This window comes from Melozone crissalis, unplaced genomic scaffold (assembly GCF_028551555.1).
Source record: "Melozone crissalis strain CALT ecotype California unplaced genomic scaffold, PUWL_Pcris_2 ptg000079l_1, whole genome shotgun sequence".
NCBI classification, from domain to species: Eukaryota; Metazoa; Chordata; class Aves; order Passeriformes; family Passerellidae; genus Melozone; species Melozone crissalis.
This window is the reverse complement of record NW_026535856.1, coordinates 3,775,588-3,797,389: the sequence shown is the minus strand read 5'-3', so window position 1 is coordinate 3,797,389 and position 21,802 is coordinate 3,775,588. Positions and strand designations below refer to the sequence as shown.

Below are 21,802 nucleotides of genomic sequence, written 5' to 3'. Positions count from 1 at the left end.
GCAGCATAAGCGCCACTGGTACTAGGAGATTTCCCGCAGAAACAGGATCCAGAGAGCCAGGAGTTGAGATTTGGGTCCAGGAGCTGAGATTTGGGGCTAGAACAGGGCAGGGTTGGGACACAGGGTCAGGAGTGGGGTCTGGGTTTGGAGGGAATGATCTGGGGCACGGGGACAGGAACAGGGGTAAGATCACCATCACCAACATCAGCATCAGAAGCAGCACAACAACTGTAAACACCCTTGGTGCAGAAATAGGATCCAGAATCCTCGTCCTTGAGGTTGTTCATGGTCAGCGTCACCGAGCTCTGCCCGGTGTCCCTGGAGATCCTGAACCGACCCTTGACCGATGGCGCGAAGCAAATGCTGGCACCGTTGTTGCTGATCCCTGCACGAATTCCAGCCCTTTCCCAGGTCTTTGATGCATCCAGCCCATGTTGAAACTGCCGAAACTCATCCCGGACCCGCCGTAGAGGAGGCACAGGGACCCCCCTGGGGGCTGGAGGTCCCCCCCGCACTCCAGCAGGGTCACGGCCGCCCGGAGCCCTGCAGGACAAACGGGAGATGGGGATGGGGCCAAAGCTCAACCCTTGACCCAAACCCTGACTCTTGGCCCCAAATTGTGACCCTTGGAGTTCATCATCCTCCCCCCAGGTGGGTCCTGCCCCGTTTTCCCAGCTGGCCACATGCAGTATGAGACATTCAACCAATCAGGTTTCTCATCGCCATCTCCCCTTTGTCCTGCAGGGCTCCGGGCCGCCGTGACCCTGCTGGAGTCCGGGGGGGAGCTCCAGCCCCCCGGGGGGTCCCTGCGCCTCCTCTGCCGAGGGTCCGGGTTCAGTTTTGGGGATTATGGAATGTGCTGGATCCGCCAGAGACCCGGGCAGGCTTTGCAATACGTCGCAGGCATCTACTTCAATAGTTCCAACACCTACTACGCGCCATCGTTCAAGGGTCGGTTCCGGATCTCCAGGGACAACGGGCAGAGCTCGGTGATGCTGACCATGAACAACCTCAAGGACGAGGATTCCGCCATTTATTTCGGCGCCAAGTGTGCTGCTAATAATTACCCTGACCATGCTGCTTGTAGTGACGATGCCCATGGTTTCCCCACCCCCATCCCTGTGTCCCCCTCCATGCCCATTCCCCAGACCCTTCCCCCAGAACCCCAGCCCACACCCAGCCCTTGACCATTGATCCCAACCTTGCTCTGCCTTGGCCCCAATTCTCACCCGCTGACCCCAAACCACAACTCCTGACCCCAAATCTCCTCTTTGTTCCCCAAAATTTTGCTCTGAAGGTCGGGGTTTGAGGCCCAGGGTCCCGATTTGGAGACAAAGGTTGAGGATTTGTGTAAGCGGCTGCTGCTAAGGGGAGCAAAAGTGGGGATTTGGGGCCAGTTTGGGCGATTTTTGGTGCCAACTTAGTTTGGTTTGGGGCAGAAGCAGTTCGCGGGTTTCGGCTCCGTGGTTGGTGGTGTTGGAAATGGGGGAGATCTGGGACAAAGGACCAAGAATGGGGTCAAGGGCTGAGATTTGGAGGATGGGTCTGAGATTTGGGAACTTGAGGTTCTCAGAAAGGCGATGCCACCATCGGCACGGTCAGTATAAGCAGCAGCAGCAGCAGCGCTATCTGTGCTGTAAGATTTGGCACAGAAATAAACGGTTGAATCCTCGTCCTTGAGGTTGTTCATGGTCAGCGTCAGCGAGCTCTGCCCGTTGTCCCTGGAGATCGTGAACCGGCCCTTGACCGAATCCGCATAGTAGGTGCTGCCACTGCTGCTGATACTGGCGACTGCTTCCAGGCCCCGCCAAGGTCTCTGGCAGTGCCAGCCCATCCCAAAACTGCCTAAACTGAACCCGAACCCTCGGCAGAGGAGGCGCAGGGACCCCCCGGGGGGCTGGAGTTCCCCCCCCACACTCCGGCAGGGTCACGGCCGCCTGGAGCCCTGCAGGACAAAGGGGAGATGGGGATGAGGAACCCGATTGGCTGCGGGCCTCAAAGTGGGTGTGTAAAACTGGAAAATGGGGTGGGACTCACCTTAGAGGGGCAGCCGGAGCAGGACAACTAGGATGGGGTGGTCCAAAGGTACCAGTTTCGGGCCCAGAGTCAGGGTTTGGGTCAAGGGTTGAGCTTTGTCCTCACCCCTATCTCCCCTTTGTCCCGCAGGGCTCCGGGTGGCCGTGACCCTGCTGGAGTGCGGGGGTGACCTCCAGCCGCCCTGGGGGTCCCTGCGCCTCCTCTGCCGAGGGTCCGGGCTCAGTTTTGGCAGTTTCGAAATGGATTGGGTTCGACAGAGACCGAGACAGGGGCTGGACTCAGTTGGAAGCATCAACAGTGGTGGCAGCACCTACAACGCGCCATCGGTCAAGGGCCCGTTCACGATCTCCAGGGACAACGGGCAGAGCTCGCTGACGCTGACCATGAACAACCTCAAGGACGAGGATTCCGCCATCTATTTCTGTGCCAAAACCACTGTTACTGGAAATGTTGCTCGTGCTGATGCTTTTGACCCCGTCCCCTTCACCCTTTCCCCGCCCCTCCCCATTCCCCAGACCCTTCCCCAATCCCCAGCCCCTGTCCCCATTCCTGTCCCCGTGCCCGAACCCTGCCATGGCTCTTCCCCACATTCTCAGCTCCTGGCCCCACACCTCAGCTCGGGGCCCATTTGGGGCCATTTTGGCTCCTGAGCTCTCCTTGCCCATTCTGACCCTGCCCTTGACCGATGGAACGTTTCAGGTGACTCCACCCTTGCACCCCTCTGCTTCACTCAGCATGGAGCCCTTGGCTCGAGATCAATTTGAAAAATTCAAATTCCCCAAAATTTCATGTGGTTTTGTGTAAAAAAAAAAGTGTTTTCTCTCCAGAGCTCCCAGGGAGGATTCCAGCCCAGCCCCAAGGAGCAGCCCCAGACACCACGGCCGCTGAGGGAGCAGTGAAGCCCCAGGTGGGACAAAGGGAGGGAGGGAGGAGAAGAGGCCGCGATTTTGGGGCTCCGCAGCCTCCCCCCACTTCCTCCCCGGCAGCTGCCGGGGCCCAGCTAGGGCAGGAAAGGAAACAGGAAGTTCCTGGTTTTGGTCATTGTGAACATCTGTGTTTGGCAGAGGGCAGCTCAGCCTCTGGGCGCTGCAGCAGAGCGCCGGCTGCAAAAAAAGCTTTGTGTTCAAAGGGCCCTGGAGCGATCCCCGTTCCGCACTGGGACGGAGGGGAAGGGCCAGACTGGGGAGAAATGGGCAAAACTGGGGGGAAATTGGGAATTGGGGAAGTGATGGTGGCATTTGGGGGAAATTGTCAAGATTTGAGAAATAGGTGTGGGGATTTTTGGGAAGGATCAGAGAATTCTGAGATATTTGGGAACACAGAACAAAAGGCTTGGGGCCACAACCACCAACAACACCATATGCAACAGCACCACCACCACCAAAACTACTGCTGTAACATTGGGTGCAGAAATAGGATCCGGAATCCTCGTCCTTGAGGTTGTTCATGGTCAGCGTCACCGAGCTCTGCCTGTTGTCCCTGGAGATCCTGAACCAGCCCTTGAAGGATGGATTGTAGTCGGCGCTGCCACTGCTGGTGTTCCTTGCGAGCCACTCCAGAGTCTGCCCAGGTCTCTGGCGGATCCAGCCCATCCTAAAACTGCCAAATTCGACCCCGGACCCTCGGCAGAGGAGGCGCAGGGACCCCCCGGGGGGCTGGAGGTCTCCCCCGCACTCCAGCAGTGTCACAGCCGCCCGGAGCCCCGCAGGACAAAGAGGAGATGGGGATGAGAAACCTGATTGGCTGAGGGCTTCAAAGTGGGTGTGTCAAACTGGAAAATGGGGCGAGACCCACCTGGGAGGGGCAGCAGGAGCAGGACAACTTAGATGGGGTGGTCCAAGGGTCCCAGTTTCGGGCCCAGAGTCAGGATTTGGGTCAAGGGTTGAGCTTTGTCCTCATCCCCATCTCCCCTTTGTCCCGCAGGGCTCCAGGCGGCCGTGACCCTGCTGGAGTGCGGGGGGGACCTCCAGCCCCCTGCACGGGTCCCTGACATTGCTGTGCTTTGCCTCTGGGTTCAATTTTGGGAGTCCGTCCATGAGCTGGGTCCATCAGAGACACGGGCAGGGGCTGGAGTGGCTCGTGGGGATCAGCACTGGTGGCAGCACATTCTATGCGCCATCGGTCAAGGGCCGGTTCACAATCTCCAGGGACAAACGGGCAGAGCTCGGTGACGCTGACCATGAACAACCTCAAGAACAAGGATTCTGGATCCTATTTCTGTGCCAAACGTGCTTCTAGTGGTTGTTGTTGTCCAGGTGCTTACAGTGAAGATGACAGTTGTGCATCCACCCCCCCCTCAGTATCCCCCCCTGTCCCCAATCTGAGACCTGCCCCCCAAACGTCAGATCTTCACCCTTTGTCCCCATTTGCCCCAATGGTCAGCACTGACCCCAAACCCTCCCCTGCTCCTGCCCCAAAACTCAACCATTGGCCCCAAACCTTCACCCCTGTGCTCCAGGTCAGGCCTCCTCCAGTGAGGTCCTGGGAAACTTGGAGATATTTGCATGAAATGGGCAAAATTGTGAGAAAGCCGAGAGTTGGGGCAGATGGGACCAAGTTTGAGGGAAAATATTGAGCATTTGAAGAGAAAAGCTGGGCTCTGGAGGAAAGATCACTGGGAATGGAGACATCTGGTGACCATATTGGAGGGCGGGACCACTGCTGGAATTGTCAATAGAAGCAGCAGCACCATAACTATAACTACTGTAAGCACGTTTGGCACAGAAATAGGATCCGGAATCCTCATCCTTGAGGTTGTTCATGGTCAGCGTCACCGAGCTCTGCCCGTTGTCCCTGGAGATCCTGAACCGGCCATTCACCCATGGCGAGTAGTTGGTGCCTCCACCAGTGTTGCTGATGCTGGCGATGTATTCCAGCCCCTGCCCAGGTCTCTGGCGCATCCATCACATTCCAAATTGTCCGAAACTGAACCCGGACCCTCGGCAGAGGAGGCGCAGGGACCCCCCAGGGGGCTGGAGGTCCCCCCCGCACTCCAGCAGGGTCATGGCCGCCCAGAGCCCTGCGGGAGAAAGGGGAGATGGGGATAAGGCCCCGGATCTGGGCATGGGCTGTGTTTGGGGTGACCAGATCCAAAAAGGGACCTGGACCCACCTGGGAGGGCCAGCAGGATCAGGAGGAGGAGAAAGTTCCACAATTTGGGGCCAACACCAGGATCTGCATGCAGGAATCAACATTTGGGTGGACTTTTTCCCTCATGCCAATCTCCCCTTTGTCCCGCAGGGCTCCGGGCGGCCGTGACCCTGCTGGAGTGCGGGGGGCACCTCCAGCCCCCCGGGGGGTCCCTGTGCCTTTTTTGCCGAGGGTCCGGGTTCGATTTTGGCAGTTCTGAAATTTACTGGGTCCGTCAGAGACCTGGGCAGGGGCTGGAGTGGCTCGCAAGTATCAGCAGCGTTGGTGGCACCATCTACTATGCGCCGTCGGTCAAGGGCCGGGTCACGATCTCTAGGGACAACGGGCAGAGCTCGGTGACGCTGACCATGAACAACCTCAAGGACGAGGATTCCGGATCCTATTTCTGTGCCAAATCTCGTTATGCTGGTGCTTGGGATCCTGCTGCTTATGGTGAAGACCCCAGTGGTGGATCCATGCAGCCATCTCAGTGTCCCCTCCTGTCCTCAAACCCCCAACAAGTCCCCAATCCTCAGCCCTGGGCCCATCCCTGCCCGGGGGTCTCTGTCCCAATCCCCACCGGGCCGTGGCTTTGGGGACCCCTCTGGAGCCGTTTGATTTCCCACCATCACTCTCCTGACCGGACTGTGGCCATGGGGAGGTGCCGGCAGCTCATGGCCCCGGCAGCACTCACAGAACTCGATGGCGCAGCTCACCGCCATAGGTTTGTGGCCAATCACACAATGCAAAGGCAGATTGACACGGTGGGGCCGGATCTGGGACATCCCCGTCAGTTCTGGGGAATTTGGTTGGGACGTGGAGCCCAGAGCTGAGGTTTGGGGCCAAGAGCTGAGATTGGGGCAGAACCAGTTCAGAGCTGGGACACGGGGACAGGAATGGGGTCAGGGCTGGGGATTGGGGAGGGGTCTACGGAAATGAGAAACCTGATTGGTCAAGGGCCCTTAAGTTGGTGTGGCCAGCTGGAAAAAGGGGTGGAATCCACCTGTGAGGAGGATGATGAACTCTAAAGATCCCAGTTTGGGGCCAAGGGTCAGGATTTGGGTCAAGGGTTGAGCTTTGGCCCCATCCACATCTCCCCTTTGTCCCGCAGGGCTCCGGGCGGTCGTGACCCTGCTGGAGTGCGGGGGGGACCTGCAGCCACCTGGGGGCTCCCTGCGCCTCCTCTGCCTCGGGGCCGGGTTCAATTTTTGGAGCTATGACATGAACCGGGTGCGCTAGACACCCGGGCAGGTGCTGGAATTTGTCGCAAGGATCTACTACAATGGTGCTTACACCAACTACGCGCCGTCATTCTATGGCCGGTTCAGGATCTCCAGGGAGAATGGGCAGAGTTCGGTGACGCTGACCATGAACAACCTCAAGGACGAGGATTCCGGATCCTATTTCTGTGCCAAATGTTACAGGAGTGACTGTGGTAATGGTGCTTATGCTTATGGTGTTATTGTGGTTGTGGTCCCAAGCCCTTTTTTCTGTGTTCCCAAGTATCAAAAATTCTCTGATCCTTCCCGAAAATCCCAGCCCTTCTTCTGAAATCTCAGCCCTTTTCCCCCCAAACTCTGCCCCTGCTGCCCAACTCTCGACTTTCCCCCAGTTTTGCCCATTTCACCCAAATCTCCCCCAGTTCCCGGGCCCTGCTTGGAGGAGGCCTGAACTGGAGCCCAGGGGTGAAGTTTTGGGGCCAATGGTTGTGTGTTGGGGCAGGAGCAGGGGAGGGTTTGGGGTCAGTACAGACCATTGGTGCAGATGGTGACAAAGGGTCAAGGGCTGATTCAATGGGTGAGGTTTGGGGGAAGTGTCTCGGTTTGGGGACAGGGGGAGACACTGAGAGGGGGGTGGACCCACAACTGTCACCTTCACTATAAGCACCAGGACTGCAACAACCACTAGCAGCATGTTTGACACAGAAATAGGATCTGGAATCCTCGTCCTGGAGGTTGTTCATGGCCAGCATCACCGAGCTCTGCCCGTTGTCCCTGGAGATCGTGAACCGGCCCTTGACTGACGGTGCGTAGTAGGCGCTGCCACTTTTGCTGATACTTGCGACTGGCTCCAACCCCTGCCCAGTTCTCTGGTGGATCCAGAACATTCCATGATCCCAAAAACTGAACCCGGACCCTTGGCAGAGGAGGCGCAGGGAGTCCCCAGGGGGCTGGAGGTCCCCCCCGCACTCCAGCAGGGTCACGGCCGCCCTGAGCCCTGCGGGACAAAGGGGAGATGGGGATGGGGCCAAAGCTTAACCCTTGACCCACATCCTGACTATTGGCCCCAAATTGGGACCCCTGGAGTTCATCATCCTCCTCCCAGATGGGTCCCTTCATGTTTTCCAGCTGGCCACACCGACTTGAAGGCTCTTAAGAAGTCTGATATCTCATCCCCATCTCCCCTTTGTCCCGCAGGCCTCCGGTCGGCCGTGACCCTGCTGGAGTCCGGGGGGGACCTCCAGCCCCCTGGGGGTTCCCTGCGCCTCCTCTGCCGAGGGTCCGGGTTTGATTTTGGGAAATTTGGGGTTGGCTGGATCCGCCAGAGACCCGGGCAGAGGCTGGAATTGGTCGCAAGGATCAGTCGAAGAAGTGGCACCTGGTATGCAGATTCGGTCAAGGGCCGGTTCACGATGGTGAGTGACGACGCACAGAGCTCGGTGACGCTGACCATGAACAACCTCAAGGACGAGGATTCTGGATCCTATTTCTGTGCCAAAACTGATTATGATGGTTGGAATATTGGTGCTAGGTATGTTCACAATGCCTGTGCTGACCCCATCCCCATCTCCTAATCCCCTCCTGTCCCCCTTGCCCAGATCCTTCCCCCACACCCCCAGCCCACACCCAGCCCTTGACCATTGATCCCAACCTTGTTCTGCCTCAGCCCCAGTTCTCACCTGCTGACCCCAAACCACAACTCCTGAACCCAAATCTCCTCTTTGTGCCCCAAAACTTTGCTCTGCCAGTCGGGGTTTGGGGCCCAGGGCCCCGATTTGGGTCGGATTTTGGGATATGTGTCAGTGGTGGCTACTCGGGGCCAGCAGCGCAGATTTGGGCAGAGCTGGGCGAGTTCAGCCCAGGGATCCTGGCAGAGGGGCCAGGGCCAGCCCAGCAGCCAAAATGGCCCCGAGTGGGCCCCGAGCTGAGGTGTGCGGCCAGGAGCTGGGAATGTGGGGCAGAGCCAGAGCAGGGTTGGGGCACGGTGACAGGAATGGGGTCAGGGCAGGAATTTGGGAAAAGGGTCTGGGGAACGGGGACAGGGGAGACCTTGTGGACAGAGATAGGGTAAAACGATAAGCAGCAGCGTGATTATAGTAAGCACTATGAGCATTCTTGGCACAGAAATAGGATCCGGAATCCTCGTCCTTGAGGTTGTTCATGATCAGCATCACCGAGCTCTGCCCGTTGTCCCTCGAGATCGTGAACCGGCCCTTGACGATGGCGCGTAGACGGTGTTGGAACCACTGCTGCTGATCCCAGCGAGCCACTCCAGACCCTGCCCGGGTCTCTGACAGATCCAGAGCATTTGAGAACTCCCAAAATCGAACCCGGACCCTCGGCACAGCAATGTCAGGGAGCCCCCGGGGGGCTGGAGGTCGCCCCCGAACTCCAGCAGGGTCACGGCCTGCCCAGAGCTCTACAGGACAAAGGGGAGATCGGGATGAGGCCAAAGCTGAAACATTGACCCCAACATTATTAATTTTGGCCTCAAATTTGACATTAATTCCTTTTCCTCCTGCTCATGGTGTCCAGCCTATGTGGGTGCACCACATTTTTCCAGCTGTCTACGCCCACTTTGAGGCCCTGAGCCAATCAGGTTTCTCATCCCCATCCCCCCTTTGTCCCGCAGGGCTCCGGGCGGCTGTGACCCTGCTGGAGTCCGGGGGGGACCTCCAGCTCCCCGGGGGGTTCCCTGCGCCTCCTCTGCCGAGGGTCCGGGTTCGATTTTGGGAATTTTGCCATGGGCTGGATCCGTCAGAGACCCGGGCAGGGGCTGGAGCCAGTCGCAAGTATCAGCAAAGGTGGCAGCCCCTACTACGCGCCATCGGTTCAGAGCCGGTTCAGGATCTCCAGGGACAACGGGCAGAACTCGGTGACGCTGACCATGAACAACCTCAAGGACGAGGATTCCGGATCCTTTTTCTGTGCCAAGAGTGCTGGTGCTGGTTGGGCTGAAAGTGCCCATCGTATTGACGATGGCCTTGCTGTCCCCATCCCAATTTCTGTGTCCCCCCTGTCCCCGTTCCCCAGACCCTTCCCCCAAACCCCCAGCCCACACCCAGCCCTTGACCATCGATCCGAACCTTGCTCTGCCTCGGCCCCAGTTCTCACCCCCTGACCCCAAACCACAACTCCTGACCCCAAATCTCCAATTTGTGCCCCAAAACCTTGTTATAAAAGTGGATATTTCAAGACAAGGGTTAAGGTTAGAGTCAACTTTGTAGTAATGTGCAGAGAGCGGATTTGAGGCCTAACCACTCCAAGATTGGGACATGGGGACAGGAATGGGGTCCAGGCTTGGGGTTTTGGGGAAGGGTCCAGAGAATGGAGATAGGTGGGGACCGGGGAACAGGAACATGGCCGAATGCCACCGAAACATGAGAGTGACCAATACCTGCAGCAGCGTTCCAACCAGCACTACCAACAACACTTCTGCCACAGAAATAGGATCCGGAATCCTCGTCCTTGAGCTTGTTCATGGTCAGCATCACTGATCTCTGCCCGTTGTCCCTGGAGATCGTGAACCGACCCTTGAACGATGGCGCGTACCCGGTCCAACCACCATTGTAGCTCATACTCGCGAGCCACTCCAGCCCCTTCCTGGGTCTCTGGCGCACCCAGAACCTGTCCTAGCTTCCAAAACTGAACCCGGACCCTCGGCAGAGGAGGCGCAGGGAACCCCCGGGGGGCTGGGGGTCCCCCTTGAACTCCAGCAGGGTCACGGCCACCCGGAGCCCTGCGGGACAAAGGGGAGATGGGCATGAGGCCAAAGCTCAACCCTTGACCCAAATCCTGAGCTTTGGCCCCAAATTGGGACCCTGGGACCTCCTCTGCCACAGCGCCCAGAGGCTGAGCTGCCCTCTGCCAAACACAGATGTTCACAATGACCAAAACCAGGAACTTTCTGTTTCCTTTCCCGCCCCAGCCGGGCCCCGGCAGCTGCCGGGGAGGAAGTGGGGGGAGGCTGCGGAGCCCCAAAATTGCAGCGTCTTCTCCTCCCTCCCTCCCTTGCTCCCACCTGGGGCTTCACTTCTCCCTCAGCGGCCTCGGTGTCTGGGGCTGCTCCTTGGGGCTGGGCTGGAATCCTCTCTGGGAGCTCTGGACATGGTGACGATGCTTGTGGTGGCCACAAACCCCCATCCCTGGCTCCCCAAATGTCCCAAAATCCCCAAATCCTGCCCCAAATCCAAACCCTTGACCCCATTCTTGACCTTCTCCCCCAGTGTCCACCATCATTGCCCCAACATTCGACTTTATCCAAATTTTTCCCATTTCACCCAAATCTCCCTCAGCTCCCCGGGCCCTGATTGGACGAGGCCTGAACTGGAGGCCAGGGGTGAAGGTTTGGGGCCAATGGTTGAGTTTTGGGGCAGGAGCAGTGGAGGGTTTGGGGTCAGTGCTGACCATTGGGGTAAATGGGGGAGATTTGGGACAAAGGGTCAAGGGCTGAGGTTTGGGGGAAGGGTCTGGTTTTGGGAGATGAGGGAACTCAAAATTGAGGAGTCAGGAAAGACCACCGCGACCAACATCATCACAATCAATGTCTTTACCAGCAGCAGGACCACAACAACCATCCCAACTTCTGGCACAGAAATAGGATCCGGAATCCTCATCCATGAGGTTGTTCATGGTCAGCGTCACCGAGCTCTGCCCGTTGTCCCTGGAGATCCTGAACTGACCCTGGACTGATGGTGCATGGTAGATGGCGCCACCAGTGTTGCTGATGAAGGCGACGAATTCCAGCCCCTGTCCGGGTCTCTGGCGGACCCATTGTAGGGCAAAACTACCAAAACTGAACCCGGACCCTCGGCACAGCAACGTCAGGGAACCCCCGGGGGGCTGGAGGTCTCCCCCGGACTCCAGCGGGGTCACGGCCGCTCCCCCATCCCCAAACCTTCACTGTGTTTTTCCCCAAACTCCCTTTGTCTGGCCCCCAATCTGAAACAGAGATTTCCAGTATTGTAAAGTGCCTTCAACACTGCAATTAGCCACAATCCACCCATTGATTATTTGGACACCTCCACCTGACTTTTGCATCACCCCATGCCCATCTCCCCTTTGTCCCGCAGGGCTCTGCCGGGCAGCCGTGACCCTGCTGGAGTGTGGGGGGGACCTCCAGCCCCCCGGGGGGTCCCTGCGCCTCCTCTGCCGAGGGTCTGGCTTCAGTTTTGGCAGCAATGCCATGTGTTGGGTCCGCCTGAGACCCGGGCAGGGGCTGGAGTGGCTCGCAGGGATCTGGGGCAATGGTGGAGACACCGGCTACAAGCCATCGTTCAAGGGCCAGTTCAGGATCTCCAGGGACAACGGGCAGAGCTCGGTGACGCTGACCATGAACAACCTCGAGGACGACGATTCTGGATCCTATTTCTGCGCCAGGGGTGCTGATGGTTATGGTGCTGGTTGGGGTGCTGCAAATATTGTTTATGGTTTTCTCCCTTTCCCTGTGCCCCAACCCTTCCCTCCACTCCTGACCCTTTGTCCCAACCCTGCCCTGCTCTGGCCCCAAATCTCATCTCCTAGCCTCAAATCAGGGCCGGTTTCACCCTGAGCTCTGTCTCGGCCCTCAAATCCCAACCATTGCCCCAGACTGGACCCGTTCTGGCCCAGAGTTTCAGTGGTGGATCTGAATCACAGACACATACCAAATCTGGCCCATTTTCCCCAAATCTCGACCATTTGCACTCAGGTTTGGGGACCTTGGTTGAGCGTTGGAGCCAAGAGCTGAGATTTGGGGCAGAACCAACTCAGAGCTGGGACACGGAGACAGGAATGGGGTCAGGGGCTGGGGATTGGTGAAGGGTCTGGGGAACGGGGAAAAGGCCAGAAGGATAAATGGGAGCAGCACCCCAATTACTAGCACCAGAAAATTTGGCACAGAAATAGGATCCGGAATCCTCATCCTTGAGGTTGTTCATGCTCAGCGTCACCGAGCTCTGCCTGTTGTCCCTGGAGATCCTGAACCGACCCTTGACTGATGGGGCAAAGTTGCTGCCTCCATCCTTGTTGATCCCTGCGACGTGTTCCAAGCTCTGCCCGGATCTCTGGCGGATCCAGAGCAGGTCAGAGCTGCCGAAACTGAACCTGGACCCTCGGCAGAGGAGTGGCAGGGACCCCCCGGGGGGCTGGAGGTCCCCCCGGTACTCCAGCAGGGTCACGGCCGCCCGGAGCCCTGCAGGACAAAGGGGAGAAGGGGATGAGGCCGAAGCTCAGCCCTTGACACCAAAATCCCAACTATTGGCCCCATGTTGTGACAATTAGTCCTTCTCCTCCTGCTCCTGGTCACCCTCCCAGGTGGGTCTCATCCCTTTTTCCAGCTGGCCACACCCACTGCAGGCCCACAGCCAATCAGGTTTCTAATCCCCATGTGGAGGATTTTATTAAGAGTTGGTTAGCTGAGAAAGGCCATACTGACATAATGCCACTGGTTAAGCTGAAAGAGGGTGGTCAGCAGTCTCTGATTCAGTGACTGCTGACAGGCAAGAATGCCGGATGACCTTGCTGCAACATGAGGAAAGGGAGGTGAGATTAGTCCTGAATATCTGCAGAATGTAACAGAAGAATAAGCACAAGACTCTAGAAGTAGGTGTAGTTGCTGATATGTAACTAACCAATCCTGAGCTCAACTTTTGCAATATGTATGAAGCTTATTAAGAACTGTATTTAAACCGCCATATTCGATCAATAAATTGGACTTAGATGAACCAACTGGTGTCTGGGTCTCCTTCCTCCGACAAATGGTGGAGAATGCGGGCAAGCACTCTGAACGTTCGCTCTCTTGGATTATAAATTCGCCACGGTCGAGGAAGTTGGGTGAGAGTCCTTGCAGCCGGGACGGTGCCAGATTTTAAAAGCACCCTTGAGGATTGCAAAGGTGACTCAAGTCTCTACGTGTCGCTGGAGCCTGGAGAGCTGCAACAGCGCGCGCTGATATATAGGTATGGATAGGCAAGCGACATACGATCCCTTCTCCTCATATTTAGAAAGACGAGGAGTAAAAGGGATAGATTTAAAAAAGGAATTACCAGGGTTATTACCCTATGGTCATTCTAAAGGAATTTTTGCTAATTCACATACAGTTCATGAGATAGTAGAGTGGAAAAAGTTTGGGGATATCCTGTGGGATGCAGTGTTAGATGATGATAAGTCAGCAAAGAAATTTGGCAAGTTATGGCGGGTGGTGTATAATATGTTACTTCAGCAGGTCTCTGAGAGAAAGGCAGCAGAAAGGGCAACAGAAGCTTATAAGAAGAATATAGGGTATGGTCGTGAGGATGATCCCTTAGCACCCTCTGTAACTCAGATACTTATGCCTAAAGATCCCCAGCAAAATGGTGTGGAGAATTTTCCCTTAGATACAGTGGAACCATCTGCACCCTTCCTGTCAGAGGGGGAGGGCGAGTTGGATGGTGGAGGTAAGAGCAAGCCAGCTTTGCCTCCGCCGCCAGCTTCAGGCGAGTCGGATGGTGGGGGTGGGAGCAAGCCAGCTTCGCCTCCGCCGCCACCTTTGCCTCCGCCGCTTCCCCCGAGCGGGCCGGCTCCAGCGGGGGGGTCGCTTCCCCCGCGCGAGTCGTCTTCGGTTTCACTGTCAGCTCCAGCAGCGGGGGGGCCGCTTCCCCCGCGCGAGTCAGCTCCTGCTCCATCGCCTTCCCCGTGCGAGAACTCGGTCTCGGTACCGAAGTGCCAGCAGCATAGCACCCTTAAAGGGCCAGATCCTATCCCGGGGGCACACAGTGACCTATGGGGGGAGATGGCTAAACAGAGAAGGGAAGCTTGGGCTGCTGTGGCAAAAGAAGTAATGCAAATGGGGGATGGCGAGGCGGTGGAAGTAGCTTCTAATCTTGCATGTCCGGTCACATACACACCACAGTATGATGCACAGGGGAACCTTACGCATAATATAGCGGAATATACTCCCTTAGATTGGAAGATGTTAGCTCAATTACGTTCTACGGTTAGTCAGTTTGGAGTAAAAAGTGAACCTGTTAGGCAAATGCAAGAGTGTTAGCTACTTTAGGGGCAAATTGGACTATTGAGGAAGCTTTAGAGCGAATGGCATTAATGCTAACAACTTCACAGGCATTTATAGCAGAAACTTTAAAGGAATTAGGATTAGGGTTACAAAGGCAAGCAGAGTCTACTCAAAATCAGGTGTTAGCTGTTCAGAATCAGGTGTTAGCTGCTCTTGCTCCTCTCCGAAGCGGCTCACTGGCAGACACGCAGAGCTCGAGACCATTCATCAAGTGTTACTGATGCGGCAATGAGGGACATACGCGCCCAGACACAAGTAGCCGCCGTGACATCGGAGACACCAGCTGCTGACGCAACATCGCTGTCACCTCCTGTCTGCAACAGCAACAGCAGAGAGCCTCGATTTGGATTTATCAGCAGCAGTAGACGTCACACTAATGACGAACCGGCCTGAGAGGATACAAACTGGAGTAAAAGGTCCTCTTATATTAAATGGATAAAGATGTGGAGCATTGTTATTAGGACGTTCTTCAGTAACTATGCTGGGATTATTTGTATTGCCTGGTGTTATCGATGAGGATTATACAGGGGAAATACAAATTATGGTTTACACCCTTTATCCTCCTCTTAGAATAACAAAAGGACAAGGCATTGCACAATTAATACCACTATCACAAATGACATCTGGTATACCATCATTTACTGGACAAACGCGGGATGAAAAGGGTTTTGGCTCTACTGGTGTTACACTTTTGACTGTGGATTTACAAAATAGACCAAAACAAAAAGTGGAGATTACCCATGGGCATCAAAGCATAACCCTTTATGGATTATTGGATACAGGAGCTATTACAGCTTTTACAGATGCAGGAAAGAAATCAAGGCGTGCTGCTGTCACCTGGCAAGAAAAAGGACAATGGAAGCATCAACTCCTTACAGCAGACCCTGCAGATAGCTTACAAACCTTGGAATTGTTAGCAGTAGTATGGGCAGTGTCTGACTTACAGGAGCCTTTAAATGTGGTCCCAGATTCTATGTATGTCGCAGGAGTAGTCAGACGAATAGAGGAAGCAGCAATTAAGGGAGTGAATAATAAACGATTGTATGAGTTATTGGTACAATTTTGGAAAGCTTTACGAGAGAGAAATGCAGCGTATTCTGTGATTCATATTGGGAGTCATAAATGGTCTGAAGGTTTAGGAGAAGGGAATGAACGTGCAGATAAATTGGTTACCCTACCCATTGATAACTCTTGTCCTATTGATAAGCATACATTGGTGTGGTAGACAGGGAAAGGCGCTGCGGAAGATCTCGCGATGTCACGGAAAGCCAGGACCCTCTGATCCCCTTAGATAAGACCATCTGCTTCCCGTAGATAAGAAACTAACATAGGAATGTAGCCCCCCTTAACCAAATTCCAGTAACTTTCCATCCCCTACCCAGTAATAGTCCACCTCTTACTAACCATAGATGGTAAAGACAGACCCATGCTGACGTAGAGACCCCTTAGACTATAAAAACCCAAGAGATGAGATAATAAACGCCTTTTGACCGTCCATCACATTGATGTCTGCGTGTGTCATTGGCCCGAGTGGCCCTGGTGAGTGGGCCACCGTGCTGTTCGTCTGAACCAGGTCGCCTGCCTTGCTCCAGAAGGCAACAAACTGGTGCCGAACCCGGGACTGCTGCAGCCCGTGGGGTTCGGGAGTTCTCCTGGCCAGAGATCAGCGGCTGCTGGCAGCAGGTCTGACCACAGCGGGAGGGACGCCTCCGGACCAGCGTGGACCATGGAAACCATTGCAAAGGTCGTAACAGAGATGCATGCACAATGGGGTATAGAATGTAAACTTAGGGATTTATCTCTCGCATTGCCAAGGCTGATTAAGCTTGGGGCTATTGAAAGCCCCATGGACGTCCTACATTCGGACCTGTGGGATAATTGTACAAAAGCCCTGGCGGAGGACACCATGTCCTCGGGCTCAGGGAATGCCCTAAAATCGTGGGGCAGGGTTGTCCAGGCTCTGCAAAAGGCTCGACAAGAGCAAGAAACCTGGATAGCCGCGCGAACTTGTTTATTAGCCGTGCCGCAGTTGGGGGTGGGCGCGGCGACACAAACCGCGGAGGGGCCTGACCCAGGCGGGCGCGCGGAGGCGCCAATGCCAGACCTCCCTCAGCGAGCGGATTCACCATCGGAGGGGGGGGAACACCCGCGGACGTTCTGGCGGGGGCTCGCGGAGGAGGCACGGAACGGGGCCGAATCGGCGGACCCCGTAGGGACCGATAAAAACGCCCCCCCACCATATGCGTTTGAAAATGGCGCCGAACCGCGTGGTCCGGGCACAAAGGAGGAGGCGGGGGGCGGAAGCGCGGTCAGCCCGCTTAACAACGCATGCGCGGGCGAGCGGGGGGATGGGGCGGCCCCCGCGGAGACGCGTAAGACCAATCAGAGCCCTCAGTTCAAATTAGGTCCTTATAGGGCAAGGACCTCCCCCAGCAGGAGGCGGGGGGACCCCAGGGAGAGGGAACGGCCCGACCCCCGCAGGAGGGGGCGGGGTCGGAGTCCGGGGGAAAGGCAGAGCAGTCCGGAAGCGTCTCCTTATTCAACTTCCGGCTCGGACTCGGGCTCGAGCTCCGAGCCCGAGATAATATCGAAGGATTCCGATCTGGATTACGGCTTTAACAGAGAGAGAGAAGCGGCATGTAAGGTCACTAGCCACAGCGCTCCCGCTTGGGTGAAGGGGTTACCAGAGAAAAACCAAACCCCACTCACAAACTGGCAGAAAATAAAAATGGCTTGCGCGGAATGGGCTCCGTCTGCCACTTTAGTGTTCCCGGTCCGTGTGGGGGGGGCAGGCGGAAACCAAAGGACTTATTCACCAGTCAATCCGAAAGATGTGCAGGCAATTGTTAAAGCGATTGCGGATAAGGGAATTAATTCTGCCATGGTTTGCACACTTATTGACGGCCTTTTTGGTGGGGACGATATGCGTCCCTTTGATATTAAGCAGACATGTAGAATGATATTTGATGGTGCAGGGATGATGGTTTTCAAACAAGAATGGGAGGATAATTGCATGAAACAGCTAGCCTTGGTAACAGGGGCAGACCATCCACTGCACGGCTCCAGCATACAGAGGCTTTTGGGCACAGACCCCACTATGATCACCCCCCAGCAACAGGCTGAGGGCCTGCGAGCCCATGAGGTCATGACAATGACCCGAGCTGCCCAAGAAGCCATCCGTGATGCTTCTAAAGTGGTAGCCAAACCCTCTCCATGGTCTTCCATAAAACAGGGTGAGAGTGAGAGCTTCACTCAATTTGTGGACAAGCTCCAGGCCGCATTAGATTCCTCTGCGTTACCCTCAGAGGCGAAGGGTCCCGTGCTGGCAGAGTGCTTACGCCAGCAATGCAACTCAGCCACTAAGGACATTTTAAGATCACTGCCACAGGGGTCTAATATAGCTGCCATGATCAGACACGTTGCAAAGGAGGAACACCTAGCTCCCATCCGAGCAGCAGTTCAAACTGCAATAACCAGCGTGATGGCGTGCCTTAAGTGTGGCCAGGCAGTAAACTGCCCCCAGCCAAGGTGCCTATCAGCAGCTGCTCCACCACGCCAAGCGGGAGGCAGGGGACCGTGCTGGGGGTGTGGAAGGAAGGGGCACTTAGCTAAGGAATGCAGATCCAGACGTCAAGGAAACGGGAGAGGGAGGGGGTGGCCGGGCCGTGTTCAGTCCCCTCCCACCTGGAATATGCAGCAGTCCAGCTACAGCAACCCCCAGTGGGGCAGGGGACCCTCATACCCTATGCCCCCACAGGGAGCAGTCAACTTTGCGTCCACCCCAGCAATACAATGGCAGAGTTGTGCAGCACCCTCAATACCTTCGCACCCCCTACCGCCACAACCCGCGCCGGAGTCACAGGAACAGCAGGGGACGCCCCAGAGCGGGATCCCTGGGTGGCCTTGGTCATGAAAATAGGGAAGGAACCCTCGATGGTGTGGGGGACATGCCGCCTTTACGGCAGCCAAGATCCTCACGTCATAGGGCTTCAGTTTTGGGCAGACACGGGATCAGACTGCACGATTATTCCCCAAACGCATTGGCCCGGACATTGGCAATTCAAAGAAGTCCCCCCAGTGAACGGAGTGGGGGGGCAGTCCCGGGCATGGAAAAGCACCCAGCTGGTGGCTATAACACTTCACACGAAAAAGGGACCAGAACAGACAGTAGCAATCTACCCCTACATTTTGCAGAATTCTCCACACCTGTTAGGAAGGGATGTTCTCTCCTTGCTAGGATTTCGGATCACAAATTTATCCTGAGGGCCACTGCCGTACACCCTCCGCTGCCAATCAAATTGACTTGGAAATCATCAGACCCTGTATGGGTTGAGCAGTGGCCCCTGACAGAGCCTCGAATGGCAGCCTTGCTGGAACTGGTCGATCAAGAACTGCAAAAGGGTCACATAGAACCCTCCACCAGCCCTTGGAACACCCCGGTATTCGTGGTCCCCAAAAGGTCCGGACAAGGCTATTGTCTCGTCCACGACCTGAGAGAAGTGAACAAGACGATCAGACCCATGGGTCCAGTCCAGACACTGCTTCCCGCGAACTCAGCCATCCCCACAGGACAGCCATGTGCAGTACTGGACATCAAGGACTGCTTCTTTTCAATACCCCTGCACCCTGAGGACAGAGAATGATTCGCCTTTTCCGTGGCATTTCGGAACGGCGAGCGGCCCAACCTTCGCTTCCAATGGAGAGTACTTCCGCAAGGCCTGGTCGACAGCCCGACCATATGCCAAATCACCGTGGACAAAGCACTGACGCCAGTCCGACACTCCTACCCCACCGCAACCATCATCCAGTATATGGACGACATCCTGGTCGCAGCACCATCGACAAGCCAAGTAGATCACCTGGTGACCACAGTCATGGAGACCCTTCAGGGCAACGGCTTCGAGATCGCGAGTGCAAAGATCAAGAGAGGACCCTGCGTGACCTTCCTGGGAGTAGGCATCACAAGCTCCTACGTGACACCCCCTGAGATGAAGGTCAACCGAGACACCAAGACGTTCCACAACGTGCAATGCCTGGTAGGATCACTGCAGTGGCTTCACAACATCGTCCTGATTCCTCCCGAGGTCATGGACCCTCTGTACGACCTCCTGAAAGGAAAGAACTCATGGGATCCCAAGGAGCTGACACCGCAAGCAACGAGCTCCCTCGACTTCATCGAAAACCAGATGTCCACTGGCACACTTGCCAGGTGGAACCCAGCCATGCCACTGGACCTGTACGTCCACTTTACACCGAAGGGGGGAGTGGAAGCACTGGCCCAAGGACTTGCAGAAAAGGCCCGACCGATCCAATGGGTGGTCCTCGGAAGACCCGCTCGTGCATTTTCCCCAGGAATCGAGTGCATCGCCAGCCTCATCATGAAAGGCAGGAGACTCGCCTTGAAACACCTAGGGACAGAGCCGACAAGCATCCACCTTCCGTTTCGCAAGCAGCCGACCACAGAGTCAGTAACAATATCGGAGTACCTGGCCCTTGCTCTCTCCGGCTTCGGAGGAGAAATCTCCTACTCTTCCAAGCCACCTTGGACTAAGCTGCTGACCATAGTCGACATAGACATGCCACTGAAGGTCAAGGACAGACCGCAGCCAGGACCAACGGTCTTCACAGACGCTTCCTCCACGACATCAACCGCAGCAGCAGTGTGGCAGGCAGGAGAGCAATGGCACTGCGTCAAAGCGTGTGACCCCACGCTGTCAGTGCAACAGCTGGAGGCAGCAGCAGTGGTTTTGGCGTGCGGACTCTTCCAAGACGAACACCTCAACATCGTAACGGACTCCATATTCGTGGCAAGGCTCAGCCTAGCCATGGCAGGACCAGGAGTGTCAACATCAGCAGCAGCCCTAATGCTGGAAGAAGCACTCTCCTCACGACAGGGCACCATGTCAGTCATCCACATCAACAGCCATGACCCAGTCAAGGGTTACTTCCAGATCGGCAACGACAAAGCGGATGCCGCAGCGAAAGGCGTTTGGACCTTGCAAAGAGCTCGTCAACTGCACGAGTCACTCCACATCAGAGTCAAAGCACTGGCGAAGAGATGCGGAATCTCGACAGCGGACGCAAAACATGTGGTAGCCACCTGCCCTCATTGCCAGAAGTCACCCCTTTGGACCTACGGAGTCAACCCGAGAGGTCTCAAGCCCTCAGAAATCTGGCAGTCAGATTTCACCTGGAGTCAACTGCTGAAGCCCCGAGCATGGCTAGCAGTGACAGTAGACACTTATAGCGGAACGATCATAGCTACACAGCACCCCAAAACCAACTCCAAAACCACAAATCAGCACTGGCTGACAGCCATGGCTTGGCTGGGTATCCCCAAGCAGATCAAAATGGACAACAGCTCCAATTTCACCTCCAAACAAGTACAGGAATTCGCCTCGAAATGGGGCATCACGTTAGTGCAAGGCATCCCACATAACGGTACCGGACAGGCCATAGTTGAGAGAGCAAACCAGACCCTGAAAACCAAGATAGAAGTGTTGGCAAAAGCAGAAGGCTTTGCCAATGCCATTCCCCCAGGAGATCAGGCACTTATGCTGGCAACTGCTTTGCTGGCACTGAATCAATTCCCTAGGGGAGATGAAACAAACAGTCCCGTCCAAAAACACTGGGCCACTCAAACGCTAGAAGAGGGCCCACAGGTGGTAATCAGAAACGAGCTAGGCGAGTGGGAACGGGGTTGGAGGCTGATGCTCACGGGGCGAGGGTACGCAGCGGTCAAAAAGGACGGCAAAATCAGGTGGTGTCCACTTAAGTCGATTAAACCAGACCTTCAGGGCGAGCAGAATGAGACTGACGAGAATTGCGAGTATTAGTTTACAGGACCTGCTCGTGGGACGCCCTCGTGACGCGTACTTCCTGGTACCGGACAAAAGCGACAGACCACCAAGCCACCAGGCAGCACCCGAGAGACCCGCACGGGGGAGACCCAAGCACCAAGGGTGTTTCTGTGCGATTTTGCTGTTGGGGCTTGTTGCCAGGGGGCAAGCCGGGGGGCTTGTTTCCAGGGGGCAAGCCAGCCCAGACCACTACCCCCATCAGCCCTTCAGGTGGGTCATGCGACACCTTAGTAGGGGCAAAGCGCTCAGACAAATCACCACACCGAACACCCCATCCTTCGTGCTCCGCATCACCGACCTGTTTCCAGGACAGCCAAAGGTACACCCCTATTCCCCACACGTCACACACTCGTACCTATCCTACTGGTGCCCAGCTTCAAACCCTGGGAAAAGCTACTGCAATCACCCAGGGTGGGGATACTGTGGGCACTGGAGCTGCGAAACCATAGTCACAGATGCCAGGCCATCGGGGCCTGGGTGGGATCCACAAGAGCCAGACAAATTCTTACAGTTCACCTGGGCAC

The 21,802-nt window shown here is 56.1% G+C and overlaps 1 gene segment (V, D, J or C); it reads left to right on the top strand.

Annotated features, from left to right (window-relative positions):
* Nucleotides 1-752: 752 nt before the first annotated feature.
* Nucleotides 753-7,601, top strand: LOC128946227 (immunoglobulin heavy variable 3-20-like; the record flags this gene model as incomplete). The annotated part of the segment is given in 3 exon segments: nucleotides 753-1,043; nucleotides 6,406-6,522; nucleotides 7,584-7,601. Coding segments are annotated over 3 exon segments (426 nt in total), but the record flags the coding sequence as incomplete, so codon positions are not given.
* Between the last annotated feature and the right edge of the window lie 14,201 nt (nucleotides 7,602-21,802).